Here is a 22,975-nt window from a genome sequence, read left to right on the forward strand (position 1 = left end):
AAAAAAATAAACATCTCAACTCCAACTAGCTTTTTTTCTGAAGCTTTTTAAAACGGCATCTCACAGTTCAGATCAGAGTTAGAACTAGAGATCAATATCAAGGACAACGTATTGAATATAAATACTATTTTGAAAAAAACAACTTCCGGTCAACTCTGTGTAAGCTTCTTCTCCTTATCTTTGCATAGTTCACAAAGAAAAAAACTACTAATAGGACCTTGAGTTAAATTTATTTTATATTTTCATCAAATGCATGGTCAATAATGAACTTCCATGATAACAGTAAACAAAAACACTGCTATTATTATTTACAATGATTAGTATTAGTATCATTGTCAGCCGAAACAGCAGCACTCATGGTGTTCGTGTTGCTAATAATATTTTTTTTTAACATTATTAACACTAACACCATTAGTCATCAGGGCTGATTTGTTATCATAATACCTCAATATATGAGTAGTTATAGACAAAATAACACCACTGAAACTGTAGCATCTGCTTATGAGGACAACTTTGTTACCTCCCAACACAAAATCTAGTTGCGATGCCACTACCCTTATTACGGCTCATCAAGTAGGCCACATCAAGTGGGAGCGTGTGATACGCCCTCTCATGTGTGTTGAGAGGGAAACTGGACCAGACACACTGCAACGTGATTGCAAAGCCCCGTGCAGCCAGACCTGCCCCCTCAGCCAATCAGAACGCGCGGGGTGGGCTGGAGGCGAGGGCAAATCCTCCTGCTATCCAATCACGAAGGCGGATTCAACTTTACTTGCTAGACCAGGCACGAGCACGTGTGGTTCTGGGTGTAAACTAGGATTGGGGGGCGAGCAAAAAAAATCCTTGATCAAATACAGATCGCCTAGCAAAGGAAGGCGTCGCCACTCGGATTTGTACTTTCGAGAAGCTGACCGTGGAATATCAAAGCTGTTGCTGTTCGTGTTTTTCAGCGCAACGAAGGTAAAGCTGGCGGTGTCTTGACTTGTAACGTAACATGCTCGCTGTCACTTGGGGCTATTAGTGAACACAAACAACAGGCATCTCTGTATTTGAGTGCTTATTAATATGTCATTTTGCTACAATTAATCTATTAAGAATGATTACAATGCACAGTGAAACCAGTATATTTGTGTTCGTGTCTTCTCGTCTAAAGCCCTATAATGCTATCTTTTAACCCCTCGGGTGCCGCTTCATGTGAACAGCACCGTCACGATAAAAAGTCAACTTGTCAACACCTATGTTTCCTAATCTATCGTTAAGTGAATTTGTCGGTTTTAGTTTCTGCGGATAGTACATGCATGTCGACATCGCACAGTGCTGTGAAAAGGTTCGTGCTCATCATGACACGAGACAAATAACCTTAACACGTGTGCTTATAGACGGGGCACGAGAAATAGACCACCTGCACAGATTCCATCCTGCATGCTTTTTGCAGATATCGCACCATATGCGCACGAACACCCGAAACAGTTTACAAAAACATGGGTCGTAGAAAACAACAACAACCTTCCTAAACTTAATATTTAACTCTTCACATAGAGTTGTGGAAAATAGAGTTGTGGGTGGGCACCATGAAAACGACCCGTTGTGTACATATGCAATCCGCGTCTAGATGATCACACAGACACACACGTGTGTGCGCGTGGGGGCGGGGAGACTGACTTGTCACAAGTAAACTGCTTATATTTTCCCATGAGGATGGATCAGCAGCAGTACCTCGTGAAGCAGACGAGTAGCAACATGATTGTTTGTACCTTCACTGGACACAATGTGCCCTAAAATGGGGGAGAGAAAATATTTTAAGGCTGAAAAAGGACAGCGAGGGAAGGTGTACTTCTTGTTAATGAGCGTTGTCTTTTTATTAATCCCAGATCTGGTGGTGGCTGTTAAACTGTCTCATTTAAATTGCAAAGACTCATCTTCTGTCTGAGGCATACACCACTCCTCTCCTTCAACCAGAGTGTTGAGTAATTGCATTTAATGACAAAGTGAGGATTCATTTGAATTATTCTTGGTTAAAAGTTTCAGTTCTCGTGATAATGTAAACATCATGGTACAATGTATTGTAAATTAAACTAGAGCAAATAAAATTCAACATAAAACTATTTTTGCAATGTACGTATACAAGAAAGAGGCTTTTGCAATGTGGTTTTCAGTAAACATGTGGTCAATTACTTGTATTCGCCCAGCTAATGCAAAGCGCGTGTCTCAGTCTCATAAATGTGCATTGCCCAGTTCACTGATCGTGAATCAGCTCTCCCAATCCGCCCCGCCTCCTTGCATATGCAGGAGACAACTCGAGGCCGACCCGGTGTCAGCTGGCACAGCCGGTGCCGGGTGCGCTCTCTCATTGGTCGAGCGAGCCAACCAATCGGCAGCCGGCAGGGCGTGAGGAAAGCACGGCCGCGGACACGTGCCATGTGTTTACACGGAAAAGAAAAAGCAAAGCGGACTGAGCGCCTGCAGGATTGCAATTATGACACTGGCCATGATAAAAGTGAATTACACTTTAGTTTGTGTCTCTTGACGTGATCGAGTGGTAGCGGTATGTCACCACGTGGCACCGGCACTGGGCGGGTCCTCTGAAGGCAAGCACACATGTTCAAGCACGGATGCTACGCCACACCTCCTTTAAGCCTCTGTCTGTACATTGCAGCATGAAGCCAGTTCCCTTGGATTAATAATGAGAATACATTTGAGAACTTCTCTGTAGATATCACATATAAAAGGGGATACACGCAATTACAGTACAATATACAAGGCATGATATGTGAGTCAGTAACGTTGACTGCAATTAATCTGGTAATTAACGATTGCTTGGTTAATTTTGAAACATGCCATCATTTTCCACCGACATAGGTGACATCTTCATATTGTTCTATTTTGCAGAAGTCAAGAACCCCCGAATATTTTAATTCCTATCACTGAAGACCAAGACACTAACGAAACGTATCCCATAATATTTTCTCGTCTACTAAGTGATGAATTGACCAATCATTAACAGTGTCAGATTATAAAACTATCCTCCATATATTCTCCATTTATTGTATCATAACTGACTAAGACCATGTGGTAATTGTTAGTCATGTTATTATACACTTTTATCCTGAAGCAGTGGCGTTTCTTATTTCGATTAATGACTGAACTGGCATTTGTTTTCTAGATTAATCTGTTAATGGTTTAGTCTATAAAATGGCAGAAGTCTCATATCTTTTCATAAAACCAAAGATATTCAACTTCTGAATGTAAAAAATCCTCACCGTAGAGTAACTAAAAGTAGGGAATATTTTTACTTTATTGTAAATAAATGCCCAATGCAGCCACAGCACACAGTTTGTCATCTGCATCGCCCATCTGACTGAACGGCATGCTATTTACCATGTCATGGCTGAAGGCAGCTCTGTTGCATTGAGGTGGCATCACATGAGTTGGTTGAGCGTAATACCTGCGTCGGTTCACCACTTAGTATTCCAAGTAGTTAAGCCTATTTGTAATGAGTTCCGCTCATCATTAGCTGTGCTTACATGTGATCCTCTTGTCAGATCTGATAAACAATCTCCAGCTGTCACTCAGCCGTACTGGGCCGGTGTGTCAGGACAGGAAGCTGAAGTATGTCAGAGCTGTCGGTAGTGGCCCGATGTATACTTTTTAGGGAATGACGAGCAATCCCTAATTTGTAACAACCACCTTTGTTGAATCCTGTTGGTGGTCAATTTGTTTTGATTGTCCTCTGGGTAAAAGTGGACTAAACTGACGACTAACCAATGCGCCATGTCATTTCGGCTTTAGTGCATGTCCACCTGTTCTATATTAAGATGCATGCCTACGCACTTGCTGCGTGCAACGAGGAGAAGGAGATTATTGTCATTCCTTGCTCAAGATGGTGTGATTATTTAATCTGGGTACAACGACCGCAAACATTACTGACAAACATTCGGTCTGCACCACAAGGCCGGCAAGGCATTTCACGGCCATGTTTTGAGCTTACTTGGAGGCCGATGCGATTAACTGATAAATAAGCGTTCCTTATTTGTCTTTCCATAGCAAGTCAATAGGAGATGCTCACAAAACCATGACGCATGTTTTGTAATCCTGCAGCTAATATGTTTCCTTCTCTCCCCCCCCCCCCTCTCTCTTCTCAGGTGGCCTTCAGCACCTAGATCATCACATCTCTGAAGAGGCGAGAAGACCAGAAACACAGTGTTATAGATACAGAGAGAAACAGTGATTTATTTAAAAAAATTTGCTCTCGCCAAGAGCTGTTTTTCTCCCTCTCCCTCACAATCGCTCATCCCATCTGTTGTAGCACTTGTGCCAAGGCGCTTACATAAGCAGAAATTCATCTCGTCTGTGAGGCGCATTTTTTTGCACTTGAATTGCCGTCTCTTTCAAGAAATCTGCACCTTTTTGAAAACTCTCGAAGATCTTTTCGGTCTGACCGCTTGAGTCAAATGACTTTCTCTCCTTAGTTTTTTTTAACTACCAGCCAATATGTGTCTACATAGTAGTCCCACTTAAATACAAGCTTTTCCTCCTCACACCTTAATAAAGCGGTTCCAGCCTCATCCGACTCCAGTATGAGTTTTGAGGACTCTAAATCAATGCCCAGCACCAGCACTCGGGGGCGAGTGGCAAGGGCCGATGAGAAGAAATACAGTGACCAGGAAGCAGAGTCGGAAGAGTTAAACTCTCTGAAAACCAGCAGCGGTCCGCCCAGTGACAATGTTACTCAGGAGCAGGAAAGTGGAAACGGAGGCAGCTCCATCGGCGGCTCATCTCCCAGCGTGAGGTCGGGGTCCGGAGGCCGACGCGGGCACAACTCTGACGATATGGACGGGCTCTCCAGCGGGAACGACTCTGGGGAGAGGGAAAGAGACAACCGGTCACATGGGCGCCAGTCCATCCGCAGCTCCCACAACTCGTCAAATGGCAAGGACTCTGGCTTGATGCTGGAAACTACAGAGAGCAACAAGAGGTAAGAGAAAAGCATTCGCAGTAAAACGAGCGTAGCAACGGTCTTCATCCTCGGAGTGTAAAATGGTCGTTCACCGTTCGACTGTCCCTTCCTTCCTAGCTCCAACTCCCAGAGTCTCTCGCCGCCCAGCAGCTCCCTGGCCTACAGCCTGCTGTCGACCAGATCGGAGCGCGACCCCCCCTCCACCTCTGGCTGCAGCAGCAACCAGTCGGCAAGGGTCCAGACCCAGAAAGATCTGATGAAGGCCATCAAAGAGCTGAAGCTCCGCCTACCGACGGAGCGCAAGGCCAAGGGCCACACCAGCACCTTGAACGCGCTCAAATACGCACTGCAGTGCGTCAAACAAGTCCGAGGTGAGCCCGTGTTTCTGTTTGTATCTTCCGAAGCGTGGCAGTGACCGCCCAATCTGACTGTTTAGTCTTTTCTGTTTAGGCACTAATTTTAAGCCCCTGCATATAACCTAAATATCTCTCCAGGCTTTAGGGCTTAGATTTGTCTCAATACCGTAAGCTCACTGCAATGTAATTGACTCTTTAGCGATATCTACTCCTTGACTGATTAATGTTTACCGTTTCCAGCCAACAAGGAGTACTACCATCAGTGGAGCGTGGAGGACTGTCATGGCTGCAGCCTGGACTTGTCTGCCTTCACAATTGAGGAGCTTGATAACATCACTTCAGAATACACGCTCAAAAACACCGTAGGTTTATACAGTTATTATTGTTTCATTAAAACAATAAATGTTTTCGTTTTTGAGGAAACTGTTCAGTATTTTGCGATATACTAAACCCCTCGGGTAATATGTTTATCCGAAATGAACTGTGCTGTATTATTTTTGCTGCAAGCCATTTCGTAAACTGTGATTAACTATTAAATGCTGATCCATCAGAGCATTGGTGAAGTTTTTCAAATAAAACCCACTCTAGACTTGATCTTGGTGAATTAAAAAACATTTCCTTTTCTATTTTCAGGACACCTTCTCCATGGGTGTGTCGTTCTTGTCAGGAAAGGTCGTGTACGTGTCGCCCCAAGGCTCGGCCCAGCTCCGCTGCAAGCCGGAGCGTCTCCAAGGGACCATGTTCTCCGAGCTCCTGGCCCCGCAGGACGTCAGCACTTTCTACAGCGGCACGGCGCCCTGCCGCCTGCCAAACTGGGCCTCCTGCATCGGGTCTGGTGAGTCGAGGCCGAGTGACATCGGGAAAGGGTTAGAACGAGGGAGATGGTATCGAAGAAATATCTGGAGCATGCGATTTCTGACATAAAATCGTGTTCTACGTCTGACTCTTTGTCCAACTCTCCTTCCTCTCAGCTTCTCCTCCAGTCGACTTCACGCAGGAGAAATCCATGTTCTGTCGAATCGGTGCCGACCAGGCGCACGGCGGCGAGACGCGCTACTCCCCCTTTCGCCTCACGCCCTACCAGCTCACCATCCGAGACTCCGATGACGCCGAGCCACAGCCCTGCTGCTTGCTCATCGCAGAGAGGGTCCGCTCTGGATACGAAGGTACTGGTCATTTTACTACATCTCTTTTGACGCAAGTGAAGGGACACGTGACACAAAGCTTTCTGGGCCAAAACCCAACTGCCAGTTATGTTTATTATTAAAAAAATATCAGATTTGACACATTTGAGTTTCAAGATAAAAACACAAGATGGATATGCATTCAATCAAAGACGTCCAAATGATCAGACGGATTACAAGATTGCCCATTTGAAGTCGTCAGTCAGTCGGTCCTCAGAACGGGCTTTTCATCGGTTGTGTCTGTGCCCTCTGCCCCTCAGCTCCTCGTATCCCTGCAGACAAGAGGATCTTCACCACCAGTCACACCCCCAGCTGCCTCTTCCAGGAAGTTGACGAGAGGTCAGTTTGTGTTCAACTCTCTCTGGTTGACCAGTTTGCTGCTCTGCGCCAGTAAAAGAAGAAACACAAATAGCTATTCCTGTCTAACACATATGTGTAACTCTATATCTGTTGTTTGCAGGGCAGTGCCGTTGTTGGGCTACCTGCCTCAGGACTTGGTGGGAACGCCTACCCTCCTCTACATCCACCCTGAAGACCGGCCCCTCATGGTGGCTATACATGAGAAGAGTGAGTAGATCTAACACTGACATGTTAACTAACTGCTGCTCACATGTCATGTCCTGACAAATGGGCTTTTACTGTGTTGATTGCTACAGGAATCGTTCCTTTTTCCTCCCTTACTTGTTGTCTATTTCCATGTTCTCATATTTGTCTGCACTGTTCTTCAGTCTTTCAGTCTGCTGGGCAGCCGTTGGAATACACACCTTTGAGGATGTGTGCCCGCAATGGGGAATATCTGACCATCGACACCAGCTGGTCTTCCTTCGTCAATCCCTGGAGTCGGAAGGTGGCATTCATCGTCGGGCGCCACAAAGTCAGAACGTAAGATTACTTGTTTTATTTTCTCACAAAAAACAGAAACTGAGAGGGAAAATATAGTGACTGCGACATTTCCAGAGTTTTGGGATATTGTGATTGAAATGGAGAGTTTGTCGGAAGTTCTTCTAAGTGGTGCTCTAACGCTATTCCCCGTCTCCAGGAGCCCTCTAAATGAAGACGTGTTCACGACGCCGCTGGGCTGCGAGACCCGGACCACCACGCCCGACGTCGTCCAGCTGAGCGAGAGGATCCACCGGCTCCTGGTGCGGCCGGTGCACAGCGGCAGCTCTCAGGGCCGCAGCTCACTCGGGTCCAGGGGCTCGCGGGGCTCTCGCCGATCGCACCGACAGCGCCTCGGTGCCTCGGGCGCCTCGTCCAGCGACAGCAACGGCCTCGCCGTGGACAAAGTGGCTGCCGCCGTCACGTTACACAAACCTGTGAGTCCGAGCAACCAGTGCTTCAAGTCTACCGTATGTCATGTATTAACATATTGTTATTCACGGCCATGTCATCCCTTTAACCAGTTTGATGCTTTTATTCTTCCAGATGACCTTCCAGCAGATCTGTAAAGATGTCCACATGGTCAAGACTAATGGACAGCAGGTTTTCATCGAGTCCCGTAACCGCCCTACACCCAGAAAAATCACACGCACAGGTAAAATACACTATAGTTATAGTAATATTCATCTCTGGTAAGAAAGAGTTGTTTTCTTAACTGGTAATGTTAAAAGGACTTCACCGAGTGGGAGGAGAACTGGGCATCTAAATAATTTCCCGTTCCTTTTTTCTTCTTCATTCAGCCGCAACGAGCATCAGAGCCATCACCAGCGACCCAATCAGAAGTCTAATAGCCGTCATTGCAAAACCACCCAAAGCTTTCGTCCCTGCCCCGCTCCTACCGAAGGAGCCCCCTACTGGCTACTCCTACCAGCAGATCAACTGCCTGGACAGCATCATACGGTGTGTGTGTGTGTAACCCTGAAGCTATTCTATCGCCACATTTCGCGTGCTATTACTTCACTCATCCATCATTTGTCTGACTCTATGCAGGTACTTGGACAGCTGTAACATTCCTAACACTGTAAAAAGGAAGTGTGGCTCCTACAGTGCCTCCTCTACATCTGATGAGGACAAACAGCGAGAGGCCGGCAACCACACAGGTACTTATCTGATGATTAACCAGAGCTGGTTTGGTTCTTTTTGTACGTAATTAGTTTGGTGTTTCTCGGAAGTTTGCATTACCAATATCTCTGATCCAATTATTGAAGTTTAATTTTTTTGGCGTCGGTGTGCATTTACCAACCAAAATCGTATTCTTGAATATGAACACATATACAGTATATATATATATTTCTAATATCATGACCACTTAACTTGATTACCAATATGCATGCTTGTTCATTGTGTCTGTTTGTCTGGACGGTACGCAATCATTGACAGAAACTTTTTGGGCTTGTTTTCTCTGCAGGTGGTTCAGGTAACCTTGTAAGTGAACCACCTCCTCTGCCTCCCCTGACCACGGCCGCAAAGGCAGAGAGTGTAGCCTCAGTCACGTCGCAGTGTAGCTTCAGCAGCACCATCGTGCATGTGGGAGACAAGAAGCCTCCCGAGTCAGGTGGGAATCCTCAACACTCACACTCTCTGAACGCTCAGGTTGTTTCTTTGAAATGACGAGACACGAGGTCGTTGCATGTCTTCAAAGTGTTAAGAGTTATCTTGCAGAACCCTGTAGCCGCATGGTAAAACTGCAAATTGAAGGTAATCTGATTTGCGTCTTTTTGCTTCTCATCCTGGAAATCTTCTCTTCTGAATTTCTGCGTGTCGCCTCTTTTGCGTACTTCTTTTGTTGCTTTATCCTTACGTGTTCTCCTGTGTCCGGTGTCTTTTTATGTGTCCTTTTTTTAAAAGAGACAATGTAACTTCTGTGTTTTTTTTTAATGCAAAGATATAATGTGACAGTAGCAAAAGTAAAGCAAACTAGCGCAGCACTGTCTATTACCCACCATACGCGAATGGTCATAATAGACCAAGAAAAATCCATTGTTGTAAAGAGTGCATTTTTTGTAATTGACTTTTCATTTGTCAGAAGAAGAACGTGCCATTACTGCTTTCAACAGTCACTCTTTAACAGACCTCTGTGCTTGTTCCTCATCACAGACATTATCATGGAGGAGGCTCCTTCAACTTCAACTCCTGCGCCTCCTACAACGACACCAGCTCGTCCCGCCGCTTACCCAGCAATCACCTTCCCCCCTCCTCAGGCCGCTCTACCAATAAGGGACAGCCGGAGAAGGGGAAGTGTTGCAGGAGGAGGGGGCCGCATGGGTCTCACAAAGGAGGTGCTCTCCACCCACACCCATCAGGAGGAGCAGACATTCCTGGACCGCTTCAAGGACCTCAGCAAGCTGCGTGTTTTTGATCAGGCGGCACCTTCGACGCTGCACAGCCAGAACCCGGCTGCCAACCCCCTGTCACGAGGTAGAGGCACATGTCATGTGTATATTTACACGTTGCATATCGATACCTGTTATCAGTCGAGTGTCAACACGGCAGACGTTTTGCTTAATTCGGCGTCGCCTTCTCTTTTCCAGGAGTGCGTTGTTCTCGGGATTACCCCGCCGCAGGTAGCAGCACCGGTCACAGACGTGGCGGTAAGAGGCTCAAGCACCAGGAGTCATCTGACCGGCACAGCTCTCTGGAGCTGAGCGGGAGTCCGCTTGACCGCAGGACCAGCATAGCTCCCATGCCCCTCAACATCGCCATCGGAGCCCCGACAAACTCGGCCTCGTGGCCGTCTGTCACCTCTCAGGCCATCATTCTCGCCCAACCCATTGCCGTCCCAGATCCATCGCATTTCCCCCCGACCCAGCTGGTACCTCCCATGGTGGCCCTCGTTCTTCCCAACTACATGTTCCCCCAGATGGGTGCGCCGATGGCTCAGCCAGGCCCCGCCCCCTTCTTCAATCCTAACTTCACATACCCCGTCGCCACCCAAGCATCTCTCCCCGCTGTGGTTTCACGCCCCTTATCGATCCCGGCCTCCTGCTCCCCGTCTCGGAGCTGCACCCCACAGTCCTGCAGTCAGAGACACGCTGACCGCGAGGGCAAAGAGTCCCCCCTCTTCCAGTCCAGATGCTCCTCGCCGCTCAACCTTTTGCAGCTGGAGGAAACGCCAAGCAACCGTCTCGAGGTCGCCACGGCCTTTGTGCCAACGCAGCAGGCCGGGCCTTCTGTGCAGGGCGGTGCAGCCTGGGGGCCGAACTCTGACGATGCCTCCAAGGAGAACAAGAACGTACGTACACAGATGTTCAGGATAGGATGTTAACGTTTGAAAATCATTAGAACATAAAACCATTATCCATTTAAAATGTATCTAAACCCAAAACTTTTTCCCCCAATTAGGGTGATGCTAATGAGTCCAACAACGACGCCATGTCCACTTCCAGCGACCTGCTCGATGTATTGCTTCAGGAAGACGCCCGCTCGGGCACCGGCTCAGCTGCCTCCGGTTCAGGGTCGTCAGGCACCAGGTCTTTTGGCTCAAATGGCTGCAACTCCTCTGGCACCAGCGGCATGAGTAAGTCGTCACTTTTTACCGTCTGAGATTATAGATCGCATCCATATTTCAGTACAGACTCCTTTTGAGATAATTGATGTCAGAATTCAATTTTCCGGGAGAGATATCCTGTATACATTAAACATTGTATTTTTCAAAACATTTACTTTCCATAACATGGAAAATGAAACGTAATGCTGTAATTCTTCTTAGTTTTCTTTCCCCTGTTGCTGTAGCCCAAAATTAATTCTCAACTTTCCCCTCCGTGTCCGACTCAGGCAGCCACACCAGCAAGTACTTCGGTAGCATCGACTCATCGGAGAACGACCACTCGCGCAAACAGGCAGCAGGGGTCAGCAGCAGTGCCGGAGGAGACGGTGGCGAGGAGCAGTTCATCAAGTGTGTCCTGCAGGACCCCATCTGGCTGCTGATGGCCAACACCGACGACAAGGTCATGATGACCTATCAGCTGCCCGTCAGGTACGACACTGGGCAGAAACGTGACCACACGGCAGCCTTTTTAGTTTACTTTAGTTTCAGACTTGCTGGAACTTTACAGACTCAATGTCAGACTTCCAGTGACCCTCTTTCTCTCCCTCGCACAACAGAGACATGGAGAGTGTTCTCCGAGCGGACCGCGAGGCCTTGAGGAGCATGCAGAAACACCAGCCCCGCTTCACCGAGGACCAGAAGAGGGAGCTGAGCCAAGTGCACCCCTGGATCCGCACAGGATGCCTGCCCCGAGCCATCAACATCTCCGTAAGTACACTCTCCCCCGAGCCTTGAATGATGAAGAGTATGAATTATTATTTCGATACATCAAGTAAGGCTGAAAATGGAATGAGACAAAATTATAAAATAATGCAGACAATGTACAGAGCTAAAGCAAAGTCACTGCCAGACTGTGTATGATTTGAGAGATGTTTGTAAGTTCACGGTACAAAAGGCTAAAAAAGGGATTAAAAAAAGATGTATTTCTGTTGTAGGGGTCCAATTATAGAATAATGTTGAAATGGATGTAAGAATGGTGAACTCCTTTTTGGTTTTCAAGGGAATTATTTATAAAACAATTCTTGAGAGTTAAAAATGTATTAATATGGAAGATGTATGTGGTAGTATATATAAATATATTTTGTTTTTTATTTTGTTTATTGTTATTTTTTCTTCTTTATTTTATATTAATTTTCTGATTTATTTTGATTTCAATTTAGGATAGGAATTTATTAGCATTTTTTGCTTCTACCTATACCTTTTCAGTCTTTCTCTTTTGTATATTATATAGGATAATATTGTATTTGATTGACTGAATAAAATACACAAACAAACAAACAATCATGTAGTATTTAGTTTTATTTGTATCTTTTATTACTGCTCTAATGTGCACCCGCTGCTGTGATCCTGCAATATGTCCCCACTGTGGGTCTAATCAAGGAATATCTCCTCTAACGTGTTTGTTTCTGGTTTCTTTCAGGGCTGTACAGGCTGCAAGTCTCCGCCTCTTGCCGCTCCCGCAGCCGCGCTGTTAGATGTGGAGAACAACGAGATGGAGCAGTGCAGTGTGCAGAAAGCTCAGGAGGAGGGCGCCAGAGAGAGCAAGACAAATCAGTCCGAGACAGCCATAGATGAAGCACATGCAGAGGATGAAGACGAAGAAGAGAAAGGAACATAAGACGGCAACCAAGACGTGAAAGAAAACTCTGGCATGACTCACTAAGTAGATGGTCGAAGATAAAGCACACTATCAGGACGATTCTACGCCGATACGCAGGAAATGTGCACGTTCCAGCACTTCCTGTCCCCAAAACATTTTTACATGAGGTGTAAAGTGGTCGAAACGGGACTCGCTGTGAGCAAACGATGCATATCGGTCCAGACAACTTCACTTTGTTGTTTGACGGGTCAGGCCGGACACTTGGCCCGGTTCATTCTCCATGGAGTCTGACTTTGATGACCGCACACCGGGCACGTTGTATGACCGCATATTAAATGCCTTCGAAGCTCTTCACTCTCCGTGTTCTTGCAGTTCTTGGCATGTGTTGAAGTTGTACGATAATCTGCGAGGTCTAAAGGGAATGTGGTGGATAAAGGCGCATTTACGAGATGCTGCACCACAGCGCCGTCGTCTCGTTTGGCTCACGAGGGAAAGAAGAGAAGAGAGTTCATCTGTGACTTCTCGTTGTTGAATGTTTCCCAGGTCGTCTGCGATCTTTCTCCCAGTTGCATCCTGTTTCTATCAAAGACGACCTTTCCCCCCTTCTTCTTTTAATGGAGAAATGTTTCCCTCGTTCTAGTGGAAACCAGGTTATTTTGTAAACGATGTGTATATTTTTCTACTTTCCTCCCCTTCAAAGAGAGAAAGGAGATATGCCTGAAAAAAGTGTCGACTGTAGAAAATGTGAAAATCCAGGATCGAAATCATGTCTGCAATGAAAGGACAAACGACAAGAAGCCTTTGAAGCGGACATGTTGTTTCTCTCTCACACGTCACAGTGTTCCCCAAGCGGCCAGCACCCTAAGGAGCTCTTGTGTGGCCAGAAAGAGGAGGAAGTCTGGAGAGTGTTTGTTTACTGCTTTTCTTTCCCTCTGTCGCTCTCTCTTCCCCTCTGTGGCACTGTTCTGGTCATGTGATATCCTCTGCTTTATGGCGTCAGTGTTGTCTGCAACAATTTCTAACTATTTTTTGTGAAGTTCTTTGTCCAATAAAAATGATATGAAAATAATTTAAATGTGAATTCAGATTTATTTTTTCCCCTTTCTGCAGTTCTCTTTATGATTGCATCTCGTCGCAGTCTATTTGTGTCGTTGGGTGTTTTGTTGGCCTGGAGACTGAACTGTGTCCTGAATGAACTGGAAGCAGAGAGCCACCCACAGCCTCCTTCTATTCGCCTGTGGTTTCCTCCCAGTGGTCACCGCAGCCTGAAAAAGGCCAGAGGCAGGCCCTGGTTCAAACCCCAGGCTGCCCTCATTGTCCTGATAACAATGACGACAAAGGTCGTGATGTACGTGGGTCGTTTTGTGAGAGCTGATTTTATTTGAGGTTTTATTTAAAGCCACATGAGCGTTAAACGCAACTCTTTTCTACAAATCCTTTAGCTGTAGAGTTGCACATATTTCAAGTCTTGCATTTCTATTCGCAAATAGATGTTGCACTCTGTATTTAAGTATTACTTACTTTTAACCTACCAGCTAACATGCTCACAATGACAAATGGATGGCGTTTAGCAGCTTATTAGCACAAAACACGAAGCACAACATAAGGCCAAGTGGAGTATTTGGTCTCATTGCAGAATAAAAGTTAGATTTCTTGAATTACAGCTCAATGTATCCAATGTTCAGACGAAGAGAAAAACAAAAGCTGTTTTAAAGCGGAAGAAAAAGTAGACAAGTGCAGTATTCAAGCTGTAATACATGAGCATGATATTGCAAACCTTTCAAAATAAGTCATTTACACTCATGTCATCAACATCATCTTTTTTTTTATTTGCTCCGATAAAATAATCAATAATCAACACATTACATCGATAATTAGAGATGCTCATTCGTTCTAATTATGCTGAAGCATTCCAACTAATTAGAAAAAGATATACACATTTAAAAAAGATTTGTATATCATCACTACGGCCACAATTCTTACTCTTTAGGCATTCTTTTCTGGTAAACGGAAAACAGGCTCCTCCCCCGTCACGGAAAACAGACTCCTCCTCCATTACAAAAAACAGGCTCCTCCCCCGTCACGGAAAACAGGCTCCTCCCCGTCACAAAAACAGGCTCCTCCCCCGTCACGGAAAACAAGCCCCTCCCCCGTCACAAAAACAGGCTCCTCCCCGCAACGCATTTTCAGCAGGAAATGCTCTTTCTATTTTGTTCTCAATATCAATCTTTACATTTTGATAAAGTAGCAGGAGAATGCCAAAGTTATAATGTGGGTGTTCAATATCTAAAATTCCATGACACTATCCAATATTAATCAAAACATTTCACACAAAATAACAAGTGTCCCCTCCAGGTGGGTTCAGCTCACGTCTCTCACATAAATGTAACTGCTGGATCATTTGGACATTATTTCCCAGCTGTCCCTCTAATTTTTCATCTCATCCGTGTACCTTTATGAAGCAGAAATCATACAGCCCAGGGGATCACGTAACTATATTTTTTGCATATCAGTATTCATTATCTGGGGACCATGAATGTCGGCATATAATCCATCGAAAAAATGTTGAGATATGAGTGAAAATGTTGACCTGCTGCGGTTGCTCAAGAGGAAAAGTCGGGGGATTCCTAAAATCCTTAGAAATCATCCTCTGAGGGCCGCGAATGTTTGTGCACATTTTTTTGCGACAACAGATCCAGCGGTTGTTGAGATATTTCGGTCTGGATCAAAGTGGCTGACCAACCAAACAACTGCAGACCGACGTTGCCAAACACAGATCCCTGGCTGCTTTAGTGCATTCAATAGGTTATTACTAAAGTTCATTCTTTTAAAGACCAAACTTCACACAGAGCTGTGGATATTTAATATCGTGGATGATAAATTGTTTCTTCAGTTTCTTCATCAGATTAGTTGTTATACATCAAACATTCCAGAACAATCTCAGCTCTCTATTCAATGAGGCTCAGTTGCCTGGTGCCATGTTCTCCATCACGTGAGGTGGGAGGTCCTTTGTGATTTACTGAGTGTTCATTCTAAATGTTGACAGACAAACGGATTGACCAATCACGTTGAAGGTTTCGTGTGACGAGTTCTTTCCGAGTTATTACACACACACACACACATATACAGTGGTACTCTGTCCATAAGCACGTCCACTTCCCTCCTCGCCCCTCCCCATTTTGATACTTGCCTCCCTCCACGCCTCCACTCCAAATTCTCCCTCCCTCCCTCCCTCCCTCCCTCCTCTTCTTCTTCTCCTCTCCCGTCTTTTCCTAACAACAAGGACAGCAGGATGGGGGACCGGGTGTGGACTGTGTGCCTTCTTGTCATTCTGACGCTGGGATGGACCGAAGCTCAGAGTCAGAGCAACTTCTCCAGGTCAGTGAGACATTGTCGATATACCCAGGGTGTGTGTGTGTGTGTGTGTGTGTCAACTATATGGCTATCAATGTCCCTCTTGTGCATTTGTTTTCTTGCTTGTGCACATGTGGCATGCCGTTTTCAGGCATCTGTCGAGATTAAATACTGTGTGTGAGATGTTTTTCTTCTTCTCCCGGTTGCTGTACTGTGGTTAAAGAAAGTGCAGTTGAAATAGAAGGTTGCAGTGATGTGGTCGGCGTCCCGTAAACACGTCAAACGACAGATGTGGTGATTTAACTGGTTAAAATGTATACAATCTGACTTTTATCTTCTAAATCCAGCTTTTGGGCTCAGGAAATGCTCGTCGAACCTGTTATTTGCACCGCCGTCGCTACGCTTCCACACACATGCGGGTGGTCGACGGAACATGAGGACACAAACAAATGCCTGTGGGCTGTCCAGCTCCAGAGGGTCAGAAGGGAGGGACGCCACTGGTTGTTGGTTTTTGGTTAAATGTGGCCTTAAAGTACCCAAGACACACAACGTGGGCCTGAAGATTAGGACGGAAAAGAAAAATGGACTGTTAATCGGTAGCAATGTATAAAGATGATGAATTTGGGCCTCTTTTTCTTCAAGAAATAAGCATAAAAAACAATATAAATTGAGCCGCAGATTCAAGTTTGATGATTAAACGCAGGAGACGACGACGAGCTGACAAGAGCAAACCGACATCCAAATTAACGAGTCAGCTGCCAAATTAAAAGTTGAGGCATTCCCCACTTTTACCAAACTCCATCTGCTCAAAGTAAATACCTGTTTTTAGTGTTTTTCGTCCTTCTGGCTCGGTTTCACCAACTTTTTAAGAAGCAAAAAAAAACACAAATCAGGAGAGTTCATTGGGAACCTCCCCGGAGTCAGAGCACAGAGACAGACTGTGCCACTGTGGTTTTCAGCGCGTATGTAATAGTGTGTGTGTGCGCTCTGCCTCAATACTCTTAGTAAAGCCGTGTTTTCTCCCGGTGTTGAATGCAGTTGATGGCGGTTGTGTGATTCTCCTTTTTAGGCCCATCTTCCACTGCGGAGGCCACCTGGTCACAGACTCCGGCATCGTGGCCAGTGAAGGATTCCCCACGCCCTACAAACCCAACAGTAAATGCACCTGGTACATCACTGTGAGTCACTTTCAAAATCACCACACCATGAAGCCACGGCCTGTCATTATCGACCAGTCAGATTATGCATTAACAATTTTTTTTTTAAATTCATTCACAATGTGAGTGTAAAATCTACCACAACCACGAGCTAGACAGTTGATCATTACACTGTGAGTGGGGGAGCAGACAGTGTTAGCAACAAATCACACCTTTATCACTTAGTGTGTGGAGTTTGTGGTCACCTTCAATGAACCGAAATGAGTGAAAACAAATGTGTCGGTTTGCAATGACAGGATAATGGTAAGATATTGTGTAATAATCACAACCAACTGTAAATATGTTAGTTTTACAAGCAGCGGGTACGATTTGTGATATGTATATGTATGATATGTTATACCAGCACAAGTAATGCTGCAGAAATAAAACACTTGAATTAGAGGAACTGAGCAAGATTGCATGATAATTGTGCTATTTTTTCTTTTTTTCTTTCATAAATTATAGTGTTGCTTTAAGGTTCTCTTTTTTCCTTCATGCCTCCAGGGATTAAACTACTCTGGAGTCATTTGTGGTTTGTATTCAACTCCATTTTATATTCTTAGGGTTTCTTCCATTTATTCAAAATGTTGAAAATATAGGGTGTAAAAAAAGATTGGGTTCTATATGACTTTAAAACACTTTTTCAAAATGATGTAGTTATAAAGTCAGGCAGAAAAGCTTAACAAACAAACTAAAAATTAAGCAGACAGGCACCCAGAAACTTACCAAAACTCTCCACTATAGATCAGTGACTGGTCTTATGCTTTCTCAGTCTGACCTGGAACGTACCATCTGCTCAACAGGGGGAGCTAGACTAATACAAAGCCTCAAAAGTACCGAAAAACAAACAAAGCATCAAATAAATTAGATTCCTTTGTAACGGCTGACAATCAAAGAATTGTTGAACTCATGACTCCATGTATATTATGGCTGCACCGTATACAAAATTGCACATATTTTGTACATCACGTGGGTCTTCGGGACCTTTGATATTTTTACCAGAATTCAAAATGAAGTTCAAAAATGAAATTCTACATTCACCTGAGGCTAAAACTGCTGACACTTTTTCCTCAAAGCATCACTTGTCGCCCCCTCCAGGTCCCGGAGGGTCACGTGGTAATGCTGTCGTTCCGCCTCTTCGACATGGAGGCTGACCCCACCTGTCGCTACGACTACCTGGACATCTACAACGGTCACACCCGCTTGGTGCAGAAGCTGGGTCGGTTCTGTGGGACGTTCCGGCCCGGCGCCATCATCGCCACCTCCAACACCATGATGTTAGAGATGGTGTCAGACGACTCCACTGGAGGAAGAGGCTTTCTCGCTGCCTTCAGTGCAGGGAAGCCCCACATGGAAGGTGGGGGACGAGTAATCCCACAAACATCGAAAGATGCGGTCCACGAAGATGAAGCTACATTATATCCAATGATTTTCTGGTGTTTGACGGCAGCTCCGACGTCGTCTCGGCTGGTTTTCTTACAGATTTGTATTGTCTATAAAACTATATTCTTATTTACTTACCCTCAGAAAGAGTGACACAATAATCTCTGGAATAAACACATCTTAAAAATTCAGGATACCCCCCTAAAAAAAATCCCAAATTACATAATTGAGCTAAAAACTGTTTCCAGAAGCACCTGCCACACATATGCTTGAATATGGTGTCAAAGGACAATAAAAAACGGTTTCCTTATTTCAAAAAGGTGTCTGGTGAATGAGCATGTTTTCCTTGTTTTTCCCCACAGAGCACCAGTTCTGTGGCGGGCGTCTGACGAAAGCACAAGGCTCTGTGAAGACGCCCAACTGGCCCAACTCTAATTACCCAGCAGGCATCAGCTGCTCCTGGCACATCTCTGTAGAACCAAACAATGTAAGCCAATATTTAGTTAGTTAAAGACATTTACATGTTATAAACGGTCCTGCAGTAACAACCTGACATTAGTGTTCTTCAGATGGCGGGAAGTTTTGGTGAAGAGTAATGTTGGCCAGCTAGGCTTTCCACGTGTACTTTCCTCACAAACGCTGAATATTGTTCAGGAGCAAACGTCTTGAATCCCTAATTTGATACTTTGGTTGTTAATTTAGAGCACGATGGGTTCTCCCAAATGTTAAAGGTTTTAAAAGTAAAAATATATAGAAATAGTCGGCTATCATTATATTTTAGAGTGACTTACCCAGAAAGTGAGGAGCTATGTGTGTCATCTAAGGCTAGTTAGAAGGAGAAGGAGAAATGAAAATAGCAGTTATGGGGCCCGTCACAAGGAAACGTTATACCTCCGGTCCCCGATGGAGCGTACGTGTGTTTGTGAGTGCGTGACAGCTTCTCTGAGACGAAGTTCAAATGAAAGGCTCCATTGAGTTGCCTGAAGGTGTGCTCGTATGAGCCAAAAGATTGAAAGTAAGGAAACTGGGTAGGAAGCAGGAGCGAGGGAGAGAGTAAATGCCCTTCTGTATTTCAGAAGTCTGGCCCTTCTCCTCCACCAGCACCACAAGCTACTGTACTGTATGTCTGCACTGTGCTGGATTCAGGGAAGCTAGTTGGGAACATACCAGCTCACATCATTAATTCCCAGTCATAAACGTCATAGTTTATACTGGCATGTTGTGCGTGTTCTCTTCCTCAGGTGATCGAGGTGAAGTTTGTGAAGCTGGACTTGGAGCCTGACACCTACTGTCGCTACGACTATGTGGCGCTGTTTAACGGGGGGGAGAGGCAAAACTCACGGCGGATTGGGAAATTCTGTGGAGACAACTCACCGGGGTGAGATTGATTATCAGAAATGGGGGATAAAAGAGGCTTTTTTTTTTAAAGACATGGCTTGCAGCTGAGCTGTGCCAACGATTCCCCTTCGCTAATCCTCCACCTGTCCTTTTTCCTCTCTAATTCCGTCATCCCTTTCGTAGAATAATAGTGACACACGGGAACGAGCTCCTCGTCCAGTTCGTCTCCGACCTCAGCGTGACCTCAGATGGCTTCCTGGCCCACTATTCCAGTGTGCCCCGCGGGTCTCGGGCGCCCACGGCTGGGGGCGACTTCATCTACGGACCTCAGACCACCTCAATGCCAGAAAGAGCAGCCGTGAAGCCAAGCAAACCCGCCAATCCAACCCCCAAACCAAGGCCTGGCCCTAAACCCAGCCCAAAACCAGCCAAAAAACCACTCGTGAAGATACCACTGAAACCTCCACCACGCAAACCCATCAACAAACCCACGGCTAAACCCAAACCGGCTAAACCCAAACCAGCTAAACCCTCACCCAAAGCACCTGTTAAAAAACCCTCACGTAAACCTGGATTTAAACCTAAAGCTAAACCTACACCTAAACCTAAGATTATCAAGACAATGCTCAAACCGAGCATCAAGGCTAAACCCACACGTAAGCCTGCACTGAAGACCAAACCCACCTCAAAACCAGGTGTCAAACCAGTAAAGCCAACCTCTAGGAGCAGAGTTAGACCAACAGCCAAACCCAAGATTAAGCCTAAAGTAACACTTAAACCTGGAGTAAGCAAGACGGTCACAAAGAAGCCTTTCGTGAGCAAGAAACGTGAGTGGAAGAAACTGATTTTAACGATCTACACTTTGCTTTCATGTGTGCATACACCCGTGTCGAGCAGCAATGCAATGTCCTCATCTGGTGTTTCTTGTCGTGTGCGTTTTCTTTAGCGTTACCTCTGAACCCGCTGTGCACACGAGCCTGTAAGAGGACAGGAACTCTCCAGTCGAGCTTCTGCCCGAATGACTTTGGTGAGTCAACTTCTGTGTCCAGACACAATAATCACATATTAATTCATTAAATTCTTCACAGTAATCGGGGCATCATTTGTAAAACCCTGTTTTTATATATCTCTTTATTTCAGTGATTACGGGTAAGATTACATCTTTGACCACTGGTCCGAGGGGCTCGGCGACAGTTGAGGTGTCCCTGATCAAAGTCTACAAGGCGGGAAAACTCAACATTACCAAATTAGGGCCCATCATGACGGTCACACTGGCCTCCACCTGCAAGAGATGCCCCGGGCAAATCAAAGGTACAGCTATCTGAACTTAAAGCCTTTTCTTTCTCTGCATATTACACACACACACATACACACGTACACAAACAAACACGTGCACACAACATTTGTACTGACTGAAATGTGTCCAACAATGAAATACTGAAAATTGACATGAATACCTGTCTTCATAAATGCAATATCTTACTATCTTATTAATAACACTAAATGTTGATCAGAAATTAAACAATGACCAATTCTAGAAAATAAACACAAAAATATAATCTTTAGTATTTTAAAGATAAGAATAAAACATCAAATAGCAGCAGTACATATGATATTTAACCCTCGTTTATTCCCTCTGGCTATATTTTGGCTAATGAACAACAAAATAGCACAAACTCATTGTATGCAGACGATGTGATTCTTTATTTAACCAAATATCCCAGTGATTAAAAGCAGAAATATAATATAGTTAAGTGTTTCATTACAAATTAAATTTGAGATGCAATTGTGAATTTGTTTGATTCTTATTGGAAGTAATTAATGTAACACATAATGACGATGACATAAAGAGTATATTCGTTCAGTCAAACAATATGTGTCCATTAGTTTACTCACATGACCCCGGTATTTGACAATTTCTGACAATGTATTTTTCTTGTCCAGGCCGTAACTATGTTTTGATGGGAAAGATCGACTCACAGGGCAACGGCCTCCTCAGCCCCTCCAGCTTCAGTCTTCTCTACAGGCCCATCCACGCCAAAGCTCTGGCCAACCTCCTGCGCAAACCCTGCTGACATCTCAGCCCCGCCCACCAACGGATGACGGACAACACCGACTATCTCGCTGAAAACATGTAACTTAACAAAAAGAGTGAAAATATTAGAAGTAATATCCCAGCCTACATTTTTTTTTTTAACATAATGCAATGCTATTTTTAAAGAAAAGAGTAAACTCACATCATAAAGTATTTTATTTCGTATTTTGTATGTAAATTATAACATTTGTGATAAAAGATTCACATCAATTAAACATGTGATTCTGTCGCTGATATACACGTGAATGAGGAGCAGGTGGGCAGGTGGGTGTGGGGGTCATGTGGCAGCTACTGGACAGGTGCAGGGTGGAAGACAAAAATACAGCCTGGAACTTTGGGATGAATTCACAGCTTTTGTCGTCAGTAATTGCACAAATTAGACGAGCCTTGGTAAATACATCTACATAGAGAATTGAAGAACAATTTTCCAATGCAATGTTTCACAGTAGGGTTCATATTTACTAGGTAGAACAGTCTAGCTGATGTCTCTTGAGTAAGATCTGTATGTAGGACATTTCACAAAAAGTGCTCTTCACTCAAACTATCGTGGGGAAATATTGTAGTAGCCGATACTAGTCTAACAAACTCACTTCTTGAAAAATAAATGACAAGATGTATGATGCCGAACTCCTTTGAAGTGCAAGAAAACAGCAAGAATACAGTAGTTATCATATAATATAATGTAATATCAATGATAAAGCAAGCTCAAAATAGAAAAGTGAATTAAATTGTTGTTTTTTCCAACTGAATAACCATTAAACTAAAACCAAAACTAGTATTTGTTGAAAAAACAATAAGGAAGTGCAATCATGGAAACAGAGATATATTAATCAGATAAGTCATCTCAAACTTCTGTGAGTAAGAGTATCTCATCGGTGTCTCTCCCTGACGGCCAGAGGCAACACTTTATCTGGAGGTTAGAGACGCTTCATGTGTGGCTCAACTTCCTGTTTCGGCATCTTTATTTCTTCTTCTTCTTGATACTCACTTCTGTTAACGAGAAGCGAAAGTCATACAACTCCAATG

The 22,975-nt window shown here is 44.7% G+C and overlaps 2 protein-coding genes across 3 annotated transcripts; both read left to right on the forward strand.

Moving 5' to 3' along the window:
• Positions 1-858: 858 nt before the first annotated feature.
• per1b (period circadian clock 1b) lies at positions 859-13,652 on the forward strand. Of its 2 annotated transcripts, XM_056442721.1 has the most exons (21): positions 859-960; positions 4,143-4,180; positions 4,552-4,975; positions 5,075-5,328; positions 5,554-5,675; positions 5,947-6,148; positions 6,285-6,479; positions 6,758-6,836; positions 6,958-7,064; positions 7,226-7,379; positions 7,537-7,813; positions 7,923-8,031; positions 8,177-8,336; positions 8,427-8,536; positions 8,845-8,991; positions 9,534-9,854; positions 9,968-10,668; positions 10,779-10,953; positions 11,211-11,412; positions 11,541-11,691; positions 12,404-13,652. In XM_056442721.1, exons 3-21 carry the CDS (start codon positions 4,578-4,580, stop codon positions 12,599-12,601), a joined length of 4,062 nt encoding a protein of 1,353 aa, XP_056298696.1. In that variant the 5' UTR covers positions 859-960; positions 4,143-4,180; positions 4,552-4,577; the 3' UTR covers positions 12,602-13,652. The 2 variants fall into 2 exon arrangements, with proteins under 2 accessions (XP_056298696.1, XP_056298697.1); XM_056442722.1 differs by lacking the exon at positions 8,845-8,991 and having other exon boundaries at positions 4,143-4,975.
• A 2,223-nt stretch (positions 13,653-15,875) lies between these two features.
• pcolceb (procollagen C-endopeptidase enhancer b) lies at positions 15,876-22,164 on the forward strand. Its single transcript, XM_056442802.1, has 9 exons — positions 15,876-15,961; positions 17,007-17,115; positions 18,232-18,490; positions 18,879-19,003; positions 19,758-19,894; positions 20,038-20,681; positions 20,801-20,881; positions 20,995-21,165; positions 21,799-22,164. The coding sequence occupies exons 1-9, from the start codon at positions 15,876-15,878 to the stop codon at positions 21,927-21,929; spliced, it is 1,743 nt and encodes a 580-aa protein (XP_056298777.1). The 3' UTR covers positions 21,930-22,164.
• The last annotated feature ends 811 nt before the right edge of the window (positions 22,165-22,975 follow it).

The sequence above is a fragment of the Pseudoliparis swirei genome, chromosome 21 (assembly GCF_029220125.1).
Source record: "Pseudoliparis swirei isolate HS2019 ecotype Mariana Trench chromosome 21, NWPU_hadal_v1, whole genome shotgun sequence".
Lineage (NCBI taxonomy): Eukaryota > Metazoa > Chordata > Actinopteri > Perciformes > Liparidae > Pseudoliparis > Pseudoliparis swirei.